General features: G+C 41.8%; 1 protein-coding gene across 1 annotated transcript; it reads left to right on the top strand.

The window, feature by feature from the left end:
* Positions 1-4,067: 4,067 nt before the first annotated feature.
* Positions 4,068-6,236, top strand: LOC138369826 (uncharacterized). The gene is made up of 2 exons (XM_069333567.1): positions 4,068-5,902; positions 6,050-6,236. Exons 1-2 carry the CDS (start codon positions 4,068-4,070, stop codon positions 6,234-6,236), a joined length of 2,022 nt encoding a protein of 673 aa, XP_069189668.1.
* The last annotated feature ends 11,856 nt before the right edge of the window (positions 6,237-18,092 follow it).

Genomic DNA, 18,092 nt, shown 5'->3' with positions numbered 1-18,092 from the left:
TTCAGCTCATGCAGATGTCTGACATCAGGTACCTGTGTAAAAATGTCGTCAACATACCTGCAGTATATGGCCGGTTTCAAGTTCATGTCGACTAAGACTTTTCGCTCGATGGTACCCATGTAGAAGTTTGCAAGCAGGACACCTAGGGGAGAACCCATGGCGACCCCATCTACTTGCTTATACATGTGCCCATCCGGGCTCAAGAAGGGTGCCTCTTTAGTACAAGCTTGGAGTAGTTTCCTCAGAATGTTTTCTGGTATGTCAAGAGGAGTACAGGCTGGATCACGATACACTCTGTCGGCTATCATCCCGATTGTCTCGTCCAAGGGTCCTGAAAGATATTGTTAATAGAAACGTTATCCCTACAGACAAAAATCAGAGGATACAACTGACGATTTACTATAAAACCAGAAAAACGGCCAGCCTACTCATGAGAAACTCTCCAGACACAAAACAGAACGCTTTAAAAGAGACTAACGTCGTCTATGCCTTCAAATGCCCACTTAGGGACTGTAGGCTCCAAAAAACCCAGTATATAGGCAAGACAACAACATCTCTTTCTAGGCGTTTAACGATGCATAAGCAACAGGGCTCCATTAAGGAACATATAATCTCTTCCCACAACCAAACCATCGCCAGAGAAATCCTAGTAAACAACACAGAAATCATCGATAGATACAGCGATAGCAGGCGGCTTGACGTTTGCGAGGCACTACACATCAAGAAGTCAACACCAGCAATCAACAGCCAATTATTGCACAACTATATTCTACCCACCTCAAGACTCCGCTCAAATATAGAAGCATCAAGAAATATGGACCAATAGGCTTTCTACAAACACTTCTATTCAATATCCATTGCTTCGTGTTCTGTCTTGTGTTGATGAAATTAATACCCTATTAATACTCTTGTTCTGTCTTGTGTTGATGAAATTAATACCCTATTAATACCACCTCTTGTTCTGTCTTGTGTTGATGAAATTAATACCCTATTAATGCCACCTCACCCCATCCACCTCACTAAAATGTAGATATAAAATCGGAGATGCGTAAGTTCTATTCAGTTGTGTATTTGTAAACTAAAGTCTTTGAAAATGTAATAAGTTTTACGAAACGCTCTCGTGTCGCGTCAGACTAGAAATAAAAATGAATTTTGGAGAATTGATTTTTGATTTACCTCCAACAGTGAAAAGAAATGTACGAAAGATTGAGAAAATTCGTGTTAGAATTATTAATCTTTCTTTTTCGGTCATATTTAATAATATATGTCTACAGGAAAGACTGCTACCAAAATATACTAATATATATATATATATATATATATATATATATATATATATATATATATATATATATATATATATATATATATATATATATATATATATTATATATATATATATATATATATATATATATATATATATATATATATATATATATATATATATATATATATATATATATATATATATATATATATATATATATATGTTACGGACCCGGATTCAGCATCCGAGCACAGAGCAGTGACGACCACACCATCTGTGGGTCAGCTCCCGAAACCCCCACCAAATGGACGACGACATTGAGGACAAGGTGTACCGGCCACAAGGGCCAGTTTCCAGTCCGGTTCAGCTCACAACACCGCCGCTGCTGACCTCTGGTGAGGTGTTGCTCAGACTACAACGCCATCTATGGAGTGGATATGTCGGGCGTTTGTGTCTGAGCCTGTAAGTGAGGTGTTTTAGTGTCCCTGTTATTGATGACGTGTCTGCTTACAGAGTCGACCTGGGACTGCTGTGATGGAAGTTGAGTCGGTCTACCCAAGGCAGCCGTCTCCATACCTTGTGCTTTGCTGCAGCAGCTGTGAAGTCGTCCCCCGGAAGAACACTGTGGTGTAACCCTGTCAGTGGAGTGGCAGTATAAGGATTACCCGGGACCGACTGCTGGAGGCGATTATCCACTGGGGTACTGAGGACAGGAGAGTGATTTGTGGTATCACACGAGGCTCCTGACTAGGGCGCTACCCTAGTATCGCTTGTGGAGTGGCCTGACCAGCCTTGCTGATCCGGAACCTGCTAGCAGACCTGCTGGACTTGTGGTTGACGGCCTCCACGGCGGTGCCCCCAGTGGAACTGTGTTTTGGCTGGCCTGTGTTTGGGGTAGACTCAGCTTGGTCGAAAGATTCGTCAAGAGACCACGAAAGCACCGAGGACTCAGCACCGAGAGTCTGGATCCAGAGTCTTCAGCAGAAGACGATTGTGTATTTCCCCTGTACAGTGTTAATACCCCTCCCCCTGTGCACTCTTTTATATATATTATTTATTTGGTGATGGTAACAATTATAGTCTTAAGTTCTTAACTTTCTTTCCCTTCCCCCCTTTAAGTTTATTGCGTCACGGATCTCATTCCTTGAAAGCCACTGCTGGCTTGGGGCCGGATACTACTTCCTCTAATAACATCAGAGTAAGAACCCCGTTGCGTCCCGAGAGGGCCGTAACATAATTGGCATCCCCAGCGGGATCCGACCCCTTGTTAAGTATGTTTGACATGGGTGGTGAAGTGGCGTAATCCCTGTATATAATTCCCCCTGTGTGTGACGATTGTTACGTTATACGTCCTGTGCGGTGCTCAAGAGTGACTAAGTGCGATATTGTGCAATGCGGTGCTCGCTGTGATTAAGCGATTAAGTGCAATATTGTGTAGTGCGGTGCTCGTCGTGATTCAGTGCAATATTGTAGAGCGAAGTGTTCGCTGTGATTCAGTGCAATATTGGGTAGTGCGGTGCCCGAAATAATTACGTGCAATATTGGCAAGTGAAGCGCCAGGTGCGATAAAGTGCAATATTGACGTAGAACAGTGCTCGGCGCGTTAAGTGTTAACATGTAAGCGGTGTGTTAAGTGCTAAGTGTTCCATCTGTGACAATGGCAGAAAAAGCTACCATCGATGATCTGGACGATGTTCAGGCTTTTCTGAACAGAGTGGACTGTCTTGCCAGATTAAAATATTTGAGCAAACCAGAGCTTGTACTAGTGAGCGCCTACCTGGAGATCAAGATCCGTGCCAGTGATTCCCGTGTGGAGATCTTGTCCAAGGTTCACCGGCACTTGAAGGCAGAAGAGAAACAGGAAGGCGAGGCTCCTAGTACAAAGGAAGGTGAGGAAATAGCTTCCACGGAAAAGGAAGATAAGGGCAGTGACATTGACAGTGATGCAGGTGAGCTTAATATTAGCTTTCTTACAGTCAAAATGCGTGCCCTAGAGATAAATCGCGAGATAGAGTGGAAGAAGTTAGAATTAGAACGAGAATTAAAAGATAAAGAATTGGCGATGAGGCGTTTAGAATTAGAAGAAAGGAAAGAAGAACGAGAAAGAGAAGAGAAACGAGAAAGAGAAGAACGAGAAAGAGAAAGGGAAGAGCGAGAAAGAGAAGAGAGACGAGAGAGAGAAGAACGAGAAAGAGAGAGAGAAGAGCGAGAAAGGGAAGAGAAACAGCGAGAGAGAGAAGAAAAAGAAAGACAGAGACAACATGAACTAGAAGTATTGCGATTAGGCCGTGGTCGGAGGCCAACAACGGACACCAGCGGTTTCGATCCGGTAAGGAACATAAAAATGGTCCCAAAATTCAACGAGAGGGAAGTTTCGAAGTTCTTTGCAGCCTTCGAGAAAGTCGCTGCCTCTTTGGAGCGGCCAAGGGAGAATTGGGCCATCATGATACAATCAGTCTTGACTGGGAAGGCCCAAATCGCATACTCCATGTTATCCCTTGACGACTCCGGCGATTATGACAAGGTGAAGAAGGTTGTGCTCATGCCGTACCAATTGGTACCTGAGGCATACAGACAGAAGTTCCGAAACCTGAAAAAGACCTCAGAGCACACGTTCACCGAATTCGCCACAATCAAGGAGCGACTTTTTCAGGAATGGTGTGCCTCTCGGAAAGTGGAGACCAAAGAAGACCTCGAGCAGCTTATACTGCTAGAGGACTTCAAGGATTGTTTGTCTGGAGACCTGAAAACGTATCTAGAGGAACAGCAGGTAGAGACCTTGAGTGCAGCAGCCACAATGGCTGAGGAATATATCCTGACTCATAGGCCATCTGCTAGGTACGTCCCGAAGACCTACTCCAGATATCCGGCCAGACATAAACCGGAGGATAAAACTGCCCCTCGAAGTGCCGCCAAGACAACCTCAGATAGTCCTCGGAGGATTAGTCCGAAAAGGGATGTATTGTGTTGGACCTGCGGCAAGAGAGGACATATTGCTGCGAAGTGTCGTAGCAGTACAGGTAATAATCCCCGTAGGGAAGTCATGCTGATGAACAGTATAGTACCACCGACATCCACCCTAGAGATGAGGAAAGGATTGTTCGCCCCATATACCTTCCAAGGGCTTGTAGCCAGTGGCCTTTCAAGTAAGCCTGTGGTAATACTTAGAGACAGCGGAGCGGCCCAGTCTCTAATTCTGGAAACATCATTACCCGAAGGTATATCGGCGAATGAGATGCAGAAGGTAATCCTGGGTGGATTCCCTTCCACCTTGTACGTTGCCCCATTGGTACAAGTGCATCTAGACTCTCAGCACTTCAAAGGTGAGTGTTGGTTGGCCGTGGTGGATAGTCTTCCCATAAAGGGGATTGACGTAATATTAGCCAATGACTTAGCCCTAGGATTGTTACCCAACTGTCCCCTGGTAGTGGATAATCCGGGACGTGAAGAGACCAGTCCTATCGCAGCAGTGCAAACCAGGTCTCAGGCGCACCTCCATGCACCACTAGATCTAAACACTTTGTTTGACTCTCCTCCTATCCCACAGGTTACGAGTAGCCATACACCAGTCCCGCCCGTCCAGATGCCGGTTCCTGAACACTGGACTCGAGCCCATCTGATAGAGGAACAGAAGAAGGACCCTCAGGTACGGAAGTTGGCCGACACCGTAGACTCTCCTACGAAAGGAGGGGATCTGTATGTGTGGTCAAGTGATGTACTGTGTCGCCGGCATCCTCCGAAATACCCCCAGTCAAGTGCGGTAGGTGATCAGATAGTCGTCCCAGCCGTGTTCAGATCTAAGCTGTTAGAAACGGCCCATGCTAATAGATTTGCTGGACATGGTGGGATCTCTAAGACTTTCCATCGCCTAGCCAAGAGTTTCTACTGGCCGCATATGAAGGAGGACGTACGTCGTTTCTGCAAAACCTGCCACGCCTGCCAGGTGGCCGGGAAAGCGAACCAGCCTGTCCCCAAAGCCCCTTTATACCCCATTCCATCAATAGGTGAGCCCTTCGAACACCTCATCTTGGATATAGTAGGCCCACTTCCGCCTGCTACCTCAGGGGTGCAGTATTTGCTAACAATACTAGATCGGGTTAGTAGGTACCCAGAAGCGATCCCCCTTAAGACCATCACTGCCAAGGTCTTGGTGAAACAACTGCTCTGGTTCATCTCACGATACGGTCTTCCCAAGACCATTCAGACGGACCAGGGATCTAACTTCATGTCCCATTTGTTTCGCCAACAGATCGCCGACCTGGGAATCCGACAGGTTACCTCTAGTGCCTACCATCCCGAGTCTCAAGGAGCTTTGGAACGTTTACACCAGACGTTGAAGGGCATGCTTCGGAAGTTTTGCTACGACAGGCAGAGTAAGTGGGTTGAAGAACTGCCCTACCTCCTATTTGCGGTAAGATCAGTGCCCAATGAATCCCTAGGAATCTCCCCATTCGAGATGATCTTTGGTCACTCAGTAAGAGGTCCCTTAGAGGTGGCACGAGACCATTGGCTGGACGAGGAAACCAACGAGGACATTGTGGACTGGTTGTCTACAAATAAAGGACGGCTGTTCTCAGCCTGGGAGATGGCTACAAGAACCTTGGAAAATACACAAAAAACTATCAAGAGCAGGTATGATAGAAGGACCAAGCAAAGGGAGTTCCAAGTAGGAGATCTGGTTTTGGTATGTACTCCTACAATAACTGGAAGTTTGAGCGCCTGATTCGTAGGTCCCTACCCGGTTGTAAAGAAGGTTACTAATCTCAATTACCTTCTTAGTACTCCAGACCGCCGTAAGAAAGAAACTTTGGTTCATGTTAATATGATCAAGAAATACGAGGGTCGGGATACACTCCCCGTAACCTTAGTGACCACAAATGATGACATTGAGGAGGAAGAGGAGGTGTTGGCTAACTCAGACATTCTGTTAAACTTGCAGGCAAAGTTGACACACGTGGCCGAATGATATCAATCATCATTGCTGCAGATGATCCGGAAATACAAAGCTATCTTCGAAGATGTTCCAGGATTAACATCTGTCCTAAAGCATGATGTCGAGCTAGAGGAAGGAGTCCGACCTATAAAGCAACACCCGTACCGTCTCAACCCACTGAAGAAACGGGTGGTGAAAGAGGAGGTAGATTACATGCTGAAACACCATCTAATAGCCCCGAGCTCGAGCCCATGGTCATCCCCTATACTACTAGTGCCCAAACCTGGTAAGAAATACCGTCTTTGTATTGATTATCGCCAGGTGAATAAGGTCACAGTAGCAGATACCTACCCTCTCCCCAGGGTAGAGGAATGTCTGGATGCCATAGGTAAAGCTCGTTACCTGACTAAGTTTGACCTGTTCAAGGGCTATTGGCAAGTTCCCCTCACGGAAAAGGCCAAACCCATATCAGCATTTGTGACTCCCGACGGGCTGTTTGAATGTCAGGTGATGCCATTCGGGATGAAAAACGCAGCCTCCACTTTCCAGAGACTGATGGGTACTGTGTTGCGTGACGTGGAAAACACCTTAGTCTACATCGATGATGTATTAATATATGATGTAGATTGGCAGGATCATCTGCGTCACATAGAGGATTTCTTCAAGGCCATGCTCCAGTCAGGATTGGTGGTCAACCTGCATAAATCTGAGTTTGCCAGAACCTCTGTCATCTTCTTAGGTCATAAGGTTGGAGGAGGATGGATTGCGCCGAAGGCCAACAAGGTAGAGGCAATAGTCCAGTATCCTACACCAGCTACCAGGAAGGACATCTTGCGTTTCCTTGGTATGGCTGGTTTCTATCGTAAGTTTGTCCCTAATTTTTCCTCCATCGCCGCCCCCCTGACTAATCTGTTGAAGAAGGGGGTGAAATTAATATGGAATGAGAATTGCCAGAAGGCATTTGAGAGTCTCAAAGCAATTCTAATCTCCTCTCCAATCCTCAGGTCCCCGAGCTTTGAGGATAGATTTATCCTGACGGTCGACGCTTCTGACTATGGCCTGGGGTCCGTATTATCCCAGACGGACGAAAAGGGGGTGGAACATCCTGTGGCCTATCATTCTAAGAAGTTCACCCCCAGCCAGCTTAACTACTCAGTCATAGAAAAAGAAACGTTGGCCTTAATTAATTCCGTCCAGCACTTTGAGGTGTATCTAACAAGTAATGGTCATCCTATATTAATACGGACCGACCATAATCCTCTAAAGTTCCTGGCTCAGTTTAGGCAAAAGAACTTCAGGCTCACCAGATAGAGTCTACATCTGCAGCAATATCCCCTCCAGATTGAACACATCAAAGGGGTGGACAACGTAGTAGCTGATGCATTATCTCGCATCTAGATCCACGTACTAATTTGGTTTGTCTTCTCTTTTATAGAAACCCAAACCAAATTCTTTTTGGTGGGGAGGTGTTACGGACCCGGATTCAGCGTCCGAGCACGGAGCAGTGACGACCGCGCCATCTGTGGGTCAGCTCCCGAAACCCCCACCAAATGGACGACGACACCTGGTGAGGACAAGGTGTACCGGCCACAAGGGCCAGTTTCCAGTCCGGTTCAGCTCACAACACCGCCGCTGCTGACCTCTGGTGAGGTGTTGCTCAGACTAGAACGCCATCTATGGAGTGGATATGTTGGGCGTTTGTGTCTGAGCCTGTAAGTGAGGTGTTTTAGTGTCCCTATTATTGATGACGTGTTTGCTTACAGAGTCGACCTGGGACTGCTGTGATGGAAGTTGAGTCAGTCTACCCAAGGCAGACGTCTCCATACCTTGTGCTTTGCTGCAGCAGCTGTGAAGTCGTCCCCCGGAAGAACACTGTGGTGTTACCCTGTCAGTGGACTGGCAGTAGAAGGATTACCCGGGACCGACTGCTGGAGGCGATTATCCACTGGGGTACTGAGGACAGGAGAGTGATTTGTGGTATCACACGAGGCTCCTGACTAGGGCGCTACCCTAGTATCGCTCGTGGAGTAGCCTGACCAGCCTTGCTGATCCGGAACCTGCCAGCAGACCTGCTGGACTTGTGGTTGACGACCTCCACGGCGGTGCCCCCAGTGGAACAGTGTTTTGGCTGGCCTGTGTTTGGGGTAGACTCAGCTTGGTCGAAGGATTCGTCAAGAGACCACGAAAGCACCGAGAGTCTGGATCCAGAGTCTTCAGCAGAAGACGATTGTGTATTTCCCCTGTACAGTGTTAATACCCCTCCCCCTGTGCACTCTTTTATATATATTATTTATTTGGTGATGATAACAATTATAGTCTTAAGTTCTTAACTTTCTTTCCCTTCCCCCCTTTAAGTTTATTGCGTCACGGATCTCATTCCTTGAAAGCCACTGCTGGCTTGGGGCCGGATACTACTTCCTCTAATAACATCAGAGTAAGAACCCCGTTGCGTCCCGAGAGGGCCGTAACAATATATAATATATATATATATATATTTATATATATATTTATATATATATATATATATACATATATATATATATATATAAATATATATATAAAAATATATATATATATATATATTAGTATATTTTGGTAGCAGTCTTTCCTGTAGACATATATTATTAAATATGACCGAAAAAGTAAGATTAATAATTCTAACACGAATTTTCTCAATCTTTCGTACATTACGCTTCACTGTTGGAGGTAAATCAAAAATCAATTCTCCAAAATTCATTTTTATTTCTAGTCTGACGCGACACGGGTGCGTTTCGTAAAACTTATTACATTTTCAAAGACTTTAGTTCACAAATACACAACTGAATAGAACTTACGTATCTCCGATTTTATATCTACATTTGAGTGAGGTGGAAGGGGTGATGTGGCATTAACACAAGACAGAACAAAATGTGGTATTAATATGGTATTAATTTCATCAACACAAGACAGAACAAGAGTATTAATAGGGTATTAATTTCATCAACACAAGACAGAACACGAAGCAATGGATATTGAATAGAAGTGTTTGTAGAAAGCCTATTGGTCCATATTTCTTGATGCTTCTATATTGGAGCGGAGTCTTGAGGTGGGTAGAATATAGTTGTGCAATAATTGGCTGTTGATTGCTGGTGTTGACTTCTTGATGTGTAGTGCCTCGCAAACGTCAAGCCGCCTGCTATCGCTGTATCTATCAATGATTTCTGTGTTGTTTACTAGGATTTCTCTGGCGATGGTTTGGTTGTGGGAAGAGATTATATGTTCCTTAATGGAGCACTGTTGCTTATGCATCGTTAAACGCCTAGAAAGAGATGTTGTTGTCTTGCCTATATACTGGGTTTCTTGGAGCTTACAGTCCCTAAGTGGGCATTTGAAGGCATAGACGACGTTAGTCTCTTTTAAAGCGTTCTGTTTTGTGTCTGGAGAGTTTCTCATGAGTAGGCTGGCCGTTTTTCTGGTTTTATAGTAAATCGTCAGTTGTATCCTCTGATTTTTGTCTGTAGGGATAACGTTTCTATTAACAATATCTTTCAGGACCCTTTCCTCCGTTTTATGAGCTGTGGAAAAGAAGTTCCTGTAAAATAGTCTAATAGGGGGTATAGGTGTTGTGTTAGTTGTCTCTTCAGAGGTTGCATGGCTTTTCACTTTCCTTCTTATGATGTCTTCGACGAAACCATTGGAGAAGCCGTTATTGACTAGGACCTGCCTTACCCTACAGAGTTCTTCGTCGACTTGCTTCCATTCTGAGCTGTGGCTGAGAGCACGGTCGACATATGCGTTAACAACACTCCTCTTGTACCTGTCTGGGCAGTCGCTGTTGGCATTTAGGCACATTCCTATGTTTGTTTCCTTAGTGTAGACTGCAGTGTGGAAACCTCCGCCCTTTTCCATGACTGTTACATCTAGAAAGGGCAGCTTCCCATCCTTTTCCATCTCGTAAGTGAAACGCAGCACGGAACTCTGCTCAAATGCCTCCTTCAGCTCCTGCAGATGTCTGACATCAGGTACCTGTGTAAAAATGTCGTCAACATACCTGCAGTATATGGCCGGTTTCAAGTTCATGTCGACTAAGACTTTTTGCTCGATGGTACCCATCTAGAAGTTTGCAAACAGGACCCCTAGGGGAGAACCCATGGCGACCCCATCTACTTGCTTATACATGTGCCCATCCGGGCTCAAGAAGGGTGCCTCTTTAGTACAAGCTTGGAGTAGTTTCCTCAGAATATTTTCTGGTATGTCAAGAGGAGTACAGGCTGGATCACGATACACTCTGTCGGCTATCATTCCGATTGTCTCGTCCACAGGTACGTTGGTAAACAGCGATTCTACGTCCAACGAGGCTCTTATCCCTGTGGCCCGTGTGCCCCGCAGTAAGTCAACAAATTCCTTTGGAGACTTCAGGCTGAAGGCGCATGGAACATAAGGAGTCAGCAGGCCGTTGAGTCGCTTCGCCAGTCTGTACGTGGGTGTGGGTATCTGGCTAATGATTGGCCGAAGTGGGTTTCCAGGCTTATGCGTCTTGACATTTCCATACGCATATCCAGGTTTATATTCCCCAATGATCTTTGGCAGGTGGAGTCCGGATTTCTTGGCGTTCACAGTTTCGATCAGTTTGTTGACCTTTGCTTTTAATTCGGCTGTAGTGTCCTTCGTTACCCTTTGGAACTTAGTTTGGTCAGAGAGTATGATGTTCATTTTCGCCAGATATTCGTCTTTTTTAAGAATGACATATATTGGCGACTTGTCACCTCTCCTGACAACTATCTCCTTGTTCTCACGAAGGCTTTTAGCTGCCGCTTTAAGCTCGGAGGACAGTATGGTGCTTCTGTAGTTGCCTCGATTCTTTCCTCCTTCTGCAATAAGTTCTGCTTGTAAGGTATCTTTGGTAGTGACCTTCTTTTGTGTCTCGAGGTCGAATATGTCGTCCAACAAAATTTCCAACTCTACTTTCCGGGCCATCTCATTCGGTCTGGATATAACATGACAGTTTATGCCCGGATTTAGGAGAGTGACTTGGTCCTCAGTGAGGTTAATTCCTGCAAGGTTCAGGAAGCCATCTCTTGGTCGTGGAATTGCCATAGGTCCTCCATATAATGTTGTTAGTAATTCCACGACCAAGAGATGGCTTCCTGAACCTTGCAGGAATTAACCTCACTGAGGACCAAGTCACTCTCCTGTTCACTGTGCATGGTACCATGCACAGTGAACATATAAAAGAGGAAAGAATAATGAAAGAAATAATCCGTAAAGGAGTAAAAAGCACTACTCCTAACCAAAACATAAACCTGATAATATTCTACAAAACCAAGAAGACTTCCGAACTCCTTATCAAAAACAGCCCGAAGCCGACGGAGAACCCTCTACAGCAGTCAAGCGTTGTATACATGTACACTTGCCCCCACGAAGGATGTAACCTTCAATGTAAGTACATAGGTATGACGTCGACCAAGCTGACGAGGCGTTTGACATGCCATCTTCAATCTGGTGCCCCTAGGAATCACATGAGACAAGCCCATGACATTACTCTAACAAGAGAAATGTTGAACAAGAATACTTGCATCATAGACAAAACCCAAGATTCAAGAAGATTACAAATTCTTGAGGCAATTCACATAAGAATAGAGCGACCTACCATGAACACCCAAATCACGGAACTATTTACTCTACCCACCATGAGAGAAAGGACAAGACAAGAACATATCGATGCCAACACAGAAGACAATGTCCAACATAACAGGCCAATTACACTGGATTAATCTTTGTGTTTAGATAGGAGATGCCTCGTATGGGCCAATAAGCCTTCTGCAGCCCCTATGTTTATCCCTTATGTATCCCCCCATGTTTTCACCTTCATTGTATTATCACCTGACCTAATGCGGGTATAAAATCAGCTAGTATTGTAAGATCTGTTCACTTGAGAATGAACCAAGGAGGTTCGAAACGTCGTGCAAATTATACAAATAAGTGTAATACACTCTATAGTAAATCACTTCTTTTCTTCACCTTAAAAGTACGAAAATGAGTTTTGGAGAACTCCTATATATATATATATATATATATATATATATATATATATATATATATATATATATATATATACATATATGTCGTACCTAGTAGCCAGAACGCACCTCTCAGCCTACTATGCAAGGCCCGACTTGCCTAATAAGCCAAGTTTTCATGAATTAATATATTTTCTCAATTTTTTTTCATATGAAATGATAAAGCTACCCATTTCATTACGCATGAGGTCGATTTTTTTATTGGAGTTAAAATTAACGTAGATATATGACCTAACCTAACCAACCCTGCCTAACCTAACCTAACCTATCTTTGCAGGTTAGATTAGGTTAGGTGGCCGAAAAAGTTAGGTTAGGTTAGGTAGGTTAGGTAGTCGAAAAATAATTAATTCATGAAAACTTGGCTTATTAGGCAACTCGGGCCTTGCATAGTAGGCTGAGAAGAGCGTTCTGGCTACTAAGTACGACACACACACACATATATATATATATATATATATATATATATATAATGTCGTACCTAGTAGCCAGAACGCACTTCTCAGCCTACTATGCAAGGCACGATTTGCCTAATAAGCCAAGTTTTCATGAAATAATTGTTTTTCGACTACCTAACCTACCAAACCTAACCTAACCTAACTTTTTCGGCTACCTAACCTAACCTAACCTATAAAGATAGGTTAGGTTAGGTTAGGTAAGGTTGGTTAGGTTCGGTCATATATCTACGTTAATTTTAACTCCAATAAAAAGAAATTGACCTCATACTACATAATGAAATGGGTAGCTTTATCATTTCATAAGAAAAAAATTAGAGAAAATATATTAATTCAGGAAAACTTGGCTTATTAGGCAAATCGGGCCTTGCATAGTAGGCCGAGAAGTGCGTTCTGGCTACTTGGTACGACATATATATATATATATATATATATATATATATATATATATATATATATATATATATATATATATATATATATGACATATATATATATATATATATATTTATATATATATGTCATATATATATATACGACATATATATATGTCGTACCTAGTAGCCAGAACTCACTTTTTGGCCTACTATGCAAGGCCCGATTTGCCTAATAAGCCAAGTTTTCCTGAATTAATATATATTTTTTAATTTTTTTCGTATGAAATGATAAAGCTACCCATTTCATTATGTATGAGGTCAATTTTTTTTTATTGGAGTTAAAATTAACGTAGATATATGACCGAACCTAACCAACCCTACCTAACCTAACCTAACCTATCTTTATAGGTTAGGTTAGGTTAGGTAGTCGAAAACGTTAGGTTAGGTTAGGTAGGTGAGGTTCGGTCATATATCTACGTTAATTTTAACTCAAGTAAAAAAAAATGACCTCATACATAATGAAATGGGCAGCTTTATCAGTTCATAAGAAAAAAATAGAGAAAATATTTTAATTCAGGAAAACTTGGCTTATTAGGCAAATCGGGCCTTGCATAGTAGGCTGAGAAGTGAGTTCTGGCTACTAGGTACGACATATATATATATATATATATATATATATATATATATATATATATATATATATATATATATATATATATATATATATATATATATATATATATATATATATATATATATATATATATATATATATATATATATATATATATATATATATATATATATATATTAGGTAGGGTTGGTTAAATTCGGTCATATATCTACATTAATTTTAACTCCAATAAAAAAATTTGACCTTATACATAATGAATTGGGTAGCTTTATCATTTCTTAAGAAAAAAATTAGAGAAACTATATTAATTCAGGAAAACTTGGCTTATAAGGCAAATCGGGCCTTGCATAGTAGGCTGAGAAGTGCGTTCTGGCTACCAGGTACAACATATATATATATATATATATATATATATATATATATATATATATATATATATATATATATATATATATATATATATAAATATATATATATATATATATATATATATATATATATATATATATATATATATATATATATGTCGTACCTAGTAGCCAGAACGCACTTCTCAGCCTACTATGCAAGGCCCGATTTGCCTAATAAGCCAAGTTTTCCTGAATTAACATATTTTCTCTAATTTTTTTCTTATGAAATGATAAAGCTACCCATTTTATTATGTATGAGGTCAATTGTTTTTTATTGGAGTTAAAATTAACGTAGATATATGAATGAACCTAACCAGCCCTACCTAACCTAACCTAACCTATCTTTACAGGTTAGGTTAGGTTAGGTAGCCGAAAAAGTTAGGTTAGGTTAGGTTAGGTAGGTTAGGTAGTCGATAAACAATTAATTCATGAAAACTTGGCTTATTAGGCAAATTGGGCCTTGCATAGTAGGCTGAGAAGTGCGTTCTGGCTACTAGGTACGACATATATATATATATGTCGTACCTAGTAGCCAGAACGCACTTCTCAGCCTACTATGCAAGGCCCGATTTGCCTAATAAGCCAAGTTTTCCTGAATTAATATATTTTCTCAAATTTTTTTCTTATGAAATGATCAAGCTACCCATTTCAATATGTATGAGGTCAATTATTTTTTATTGGAGTTAAAATTAACGTAGATATAGGACCGAACCTAACCAACCCTACCTAACCTAACCTAACCTATCTTTATAGGTTAGGTTAGGTTAGGTAGCCGAAAAAGTTAGGTTAGGTAGGTTAGGTAGTCGAAAAACAATTAATTCATGAAAACTTGGCTTATTGGGCAAATCGGACCTTGCATAATAGGCTCAGAAGTGCGTTCTGGCTACTAGGTACGACATATATGTATATATATATATATATATATATATATATATATATATATATATATATATATATATATATATATATATATATATATATATACATACATATATATATATATATACATACATATATATATATATATATATATATATACATACATATATATATATATATATATAATGTATGTATATATATATATATATATATATATATATATATATATATATATATATGTCGTACCTAGTAGCCAGAACTCACTTCTCAGCCTACTATTCAAGGCCCGATTTGCCTAATAAGCCAAGTTTTCCTGAATTATTATATTTACTATAATTTTTTTCTTATGAAATGATAAAGCAACCCTTTTCTCTATGTATGAGGTCAACTTTTTTTATTGGAGTTAAAATTAACGTAGATATATGACCGAACCTAACCAACCCAACCTAACCTAACCTAACCTATATTTATAGGTAAGGTTAGGTTAGGTAGCCAAAAAAAGCTAGGTTAGGTTAGGTTAGGTAGGTTAGGTAGACGAAAAAACATTAATTCATGAAAACTTGGCTTATTAGGCAAATCGGGCCTTGAATAGTTGGCTGAGAAGTGCGTTCTGGCTATTAGGTACGACATATATATATATATATATATATATATATATATTGTGACGGAGTTCCCCCCCCTTTATAATTCTCCCACGCCTGCAGTATGAGTCATGTCTACTTTTCCCAAGCGTTCTCTACGTTGCAGGCTACAATTTGATATATGGGAGAGAGTGAAGTGTTCTCGGAGAGCCGAGAAATTTGTGAAATAGTAATATTTTGGCCTGTGGTATAGGCCCTTTAGGGAGCCAAGATGGCGCTTACCTCCTTGATCTCCCGCCAAAACCGTGTGACGTCAGTGGCACCGGATTAGTCACCGACAGCAATGTGGCACCGGGAGCCAATGATAACTTCCCATAGCAAAAGTGACGTCACGAAGGAAGGGGGTCCGGCCAGCGCGCCGGGCTGGCGCCAGCAGTCAGACACGACACATAAGAACATAAGAACATAAGAACGAAGGTAACTGCAGAAGGCCTATTGGCCCATACGAGGCAGCTCCTATTCTATAACCACCCAATCCCACTCATATACTTGTCCAACCCGCGCTTGAAACAATCGAGGGACCCCACCTCCACAATGTTACGCGGCAATTGGTTCCACAAATCAACAACCCTGTTACTGAACCAGTATTTACCCAAGTCTTTCCTAAATCTAAACTTATCCAATTTATACCCATTGTTTCGTGTTCTGTCCTGTGTTGATACTTTTAATACCCTATTAATATCCCCCCGGTTATGTCCATTCATCCACTTGTAAACCTCTATCATGTCACCCCTAACTCTTCGCCTTTCCAGTGAATGCAACTTAAGCTTTGTTAATCTTTCTTCATATGAAAGATTTCTAATTTGGGGAATTAACTTAGTCATCCTACGCTGGACACGTTCAAGTGAATTTATATCCATTCTATAATATGGCGACCAAAACTGAACTGCATAATCTAAATGGGGCCTAACTAGAGCAAGATATAGCTTGAGAACCACACCAGGTGTCTTGTTACTAACGCTGCGATTAATAAATCCAAGTGTCCGATTTGCCTTATTACGAACATTTATGCATTGATCCTTTTGTTTTAAATTCTTACTAATCATAACTCCCAGACACGTCATAGAGGTCGGACGTGCGACGAGTGGTCCTGTCTGTCGGACAGCTGTTTCCCACTACCGTGGATTTACGCGTCACCTGAAGTCCGCCAGTACTCTGAGAAGTCTTCCCTAGTTCATGTGTTGAACCAGAAGAGGGAATTGACGGTTATTTGAGCAACAAGTGCTCCAGTCAGGTACTGTGCCAGTAGCAGTGAAGCCGTGCAGTGACGTATGTTGACGTCTGTGGCAATTCACCAGTTCGTGACAGCGTAGTGGCTGACAGAGCCACTGGGTAGCTGAGGAAGAGAGGACTATTTGGGGAAACCGGACGACTGTAGCTGAGACGTAGGCGACGGCCGTTGCTGGGAGAAGACGACGGCCAGGAGACCGACTCCAACCTTCAAGAAGTCAAGGAGGAGGACGGACCTGCAGTGAGGAGGCACGGAGACGACGCGCTAAACGGTGGGACGACGAGAGGCTCTGGTAGGACACGACGACGTGTAGTGTGGGGGCGTTCCCGACACGAGGACCAGGAGCTACATCTCGACTCTCATCGGAGGATAGGGTGAAGTAGGTGGTTCTAGTTCCCTCCCCATTCCCCTTTAGTTAGCTATATTATTTGGCTATATTATCTAGCCTGAAGATTTTATATGTCGTGAGCAAGTCTCACCTATGTCACGGTGAAGCACCAGTGTGCTAGACAGTACTATCAAGAGTACTTGTAATATTCATGTTGATTATTGGTGTGTACAGGCACCAGGAACCAGTGATAAATTTACTGTGTTGTGTATATCTTTCTATAGATTTTGATATGAACATATAGTGGTAAATTATATATAAGATTATGCCAGTATTTGGAGGTTAGGCTATGTGCCCAGAAACTATTTATTTTCCATGTATTGATGATTGATTTATATACCATATATATGTCTATGTTCATTCAGTGAATAATCATTTGTGAGTACAGTGAATTATTGCGTTATCGCCAACGAGAGAAAGTACTGAAAACTCCAGTGTTAATAGTTCATAATATATTGTTGAGTGAAGAACAATGTGAAGCCATTACAGTGAATCATTATAGCATTGATTGTAGAAAAGACTGTTTGAGCCTGAGTACAGTGTAACTGAGTAATCCGGTTTATTTAGCCAATATCGAGTGTGCGAGTTTCTAGTAATATTGGAGAATTTAACGAAACAGCGAATCTAGAAAACAAGCAAAGTTCGCGCGGAGAGGCCATTGCGATCAGCTGTTCTTGACACTTGGTGAGGAAGGGAGATGTTGCCACCTTATGATCACATAATATCCGTGGGAATTATCGGCCGCGTCAGGATCAGTTGATTAATTGATTATTGTTTGGCTTTGTGACATCTTTCATACATTTTAAGTAAAATACAAA

Source organism: Procambarus clarkii, chromosome 30 (genome assembly GCF_040958095.1).
Source record: "Procambarus clarkii isolate CNS0578487 chromosome 30, FALCON_Pclarkii_2.0, whole genome shotgun sequence".
NCBI classification, from domain to species: Eukaryota; Metazoa; Arthropoda; class Malacostraca; order Decapoda; family Cambaridae; genus Procambarus; species Procambarus clarkii.
Note: the sequence above shows the minus strand (reverse complement) of the source record. Positions and strands in the feature narration are given on the sequence as shown.

Bases quoted from the DNA above. Each gene is read 5' to 3' on its own strand.
- LOC138369826 (XM_069333567.1), top strand. From the start codon at position 4,068: ATGGCTGAGGAATATATCCTGACTCATAGGCCATCTGCTAGGTACGTC. The intron at 5,903-6,049 runs GTATGATAGAAG...TTACCTTCTTAG, and splicing joins CAAAAAACTATCAAGAGCAG to TACTCCAGACCGCCGTAAGA.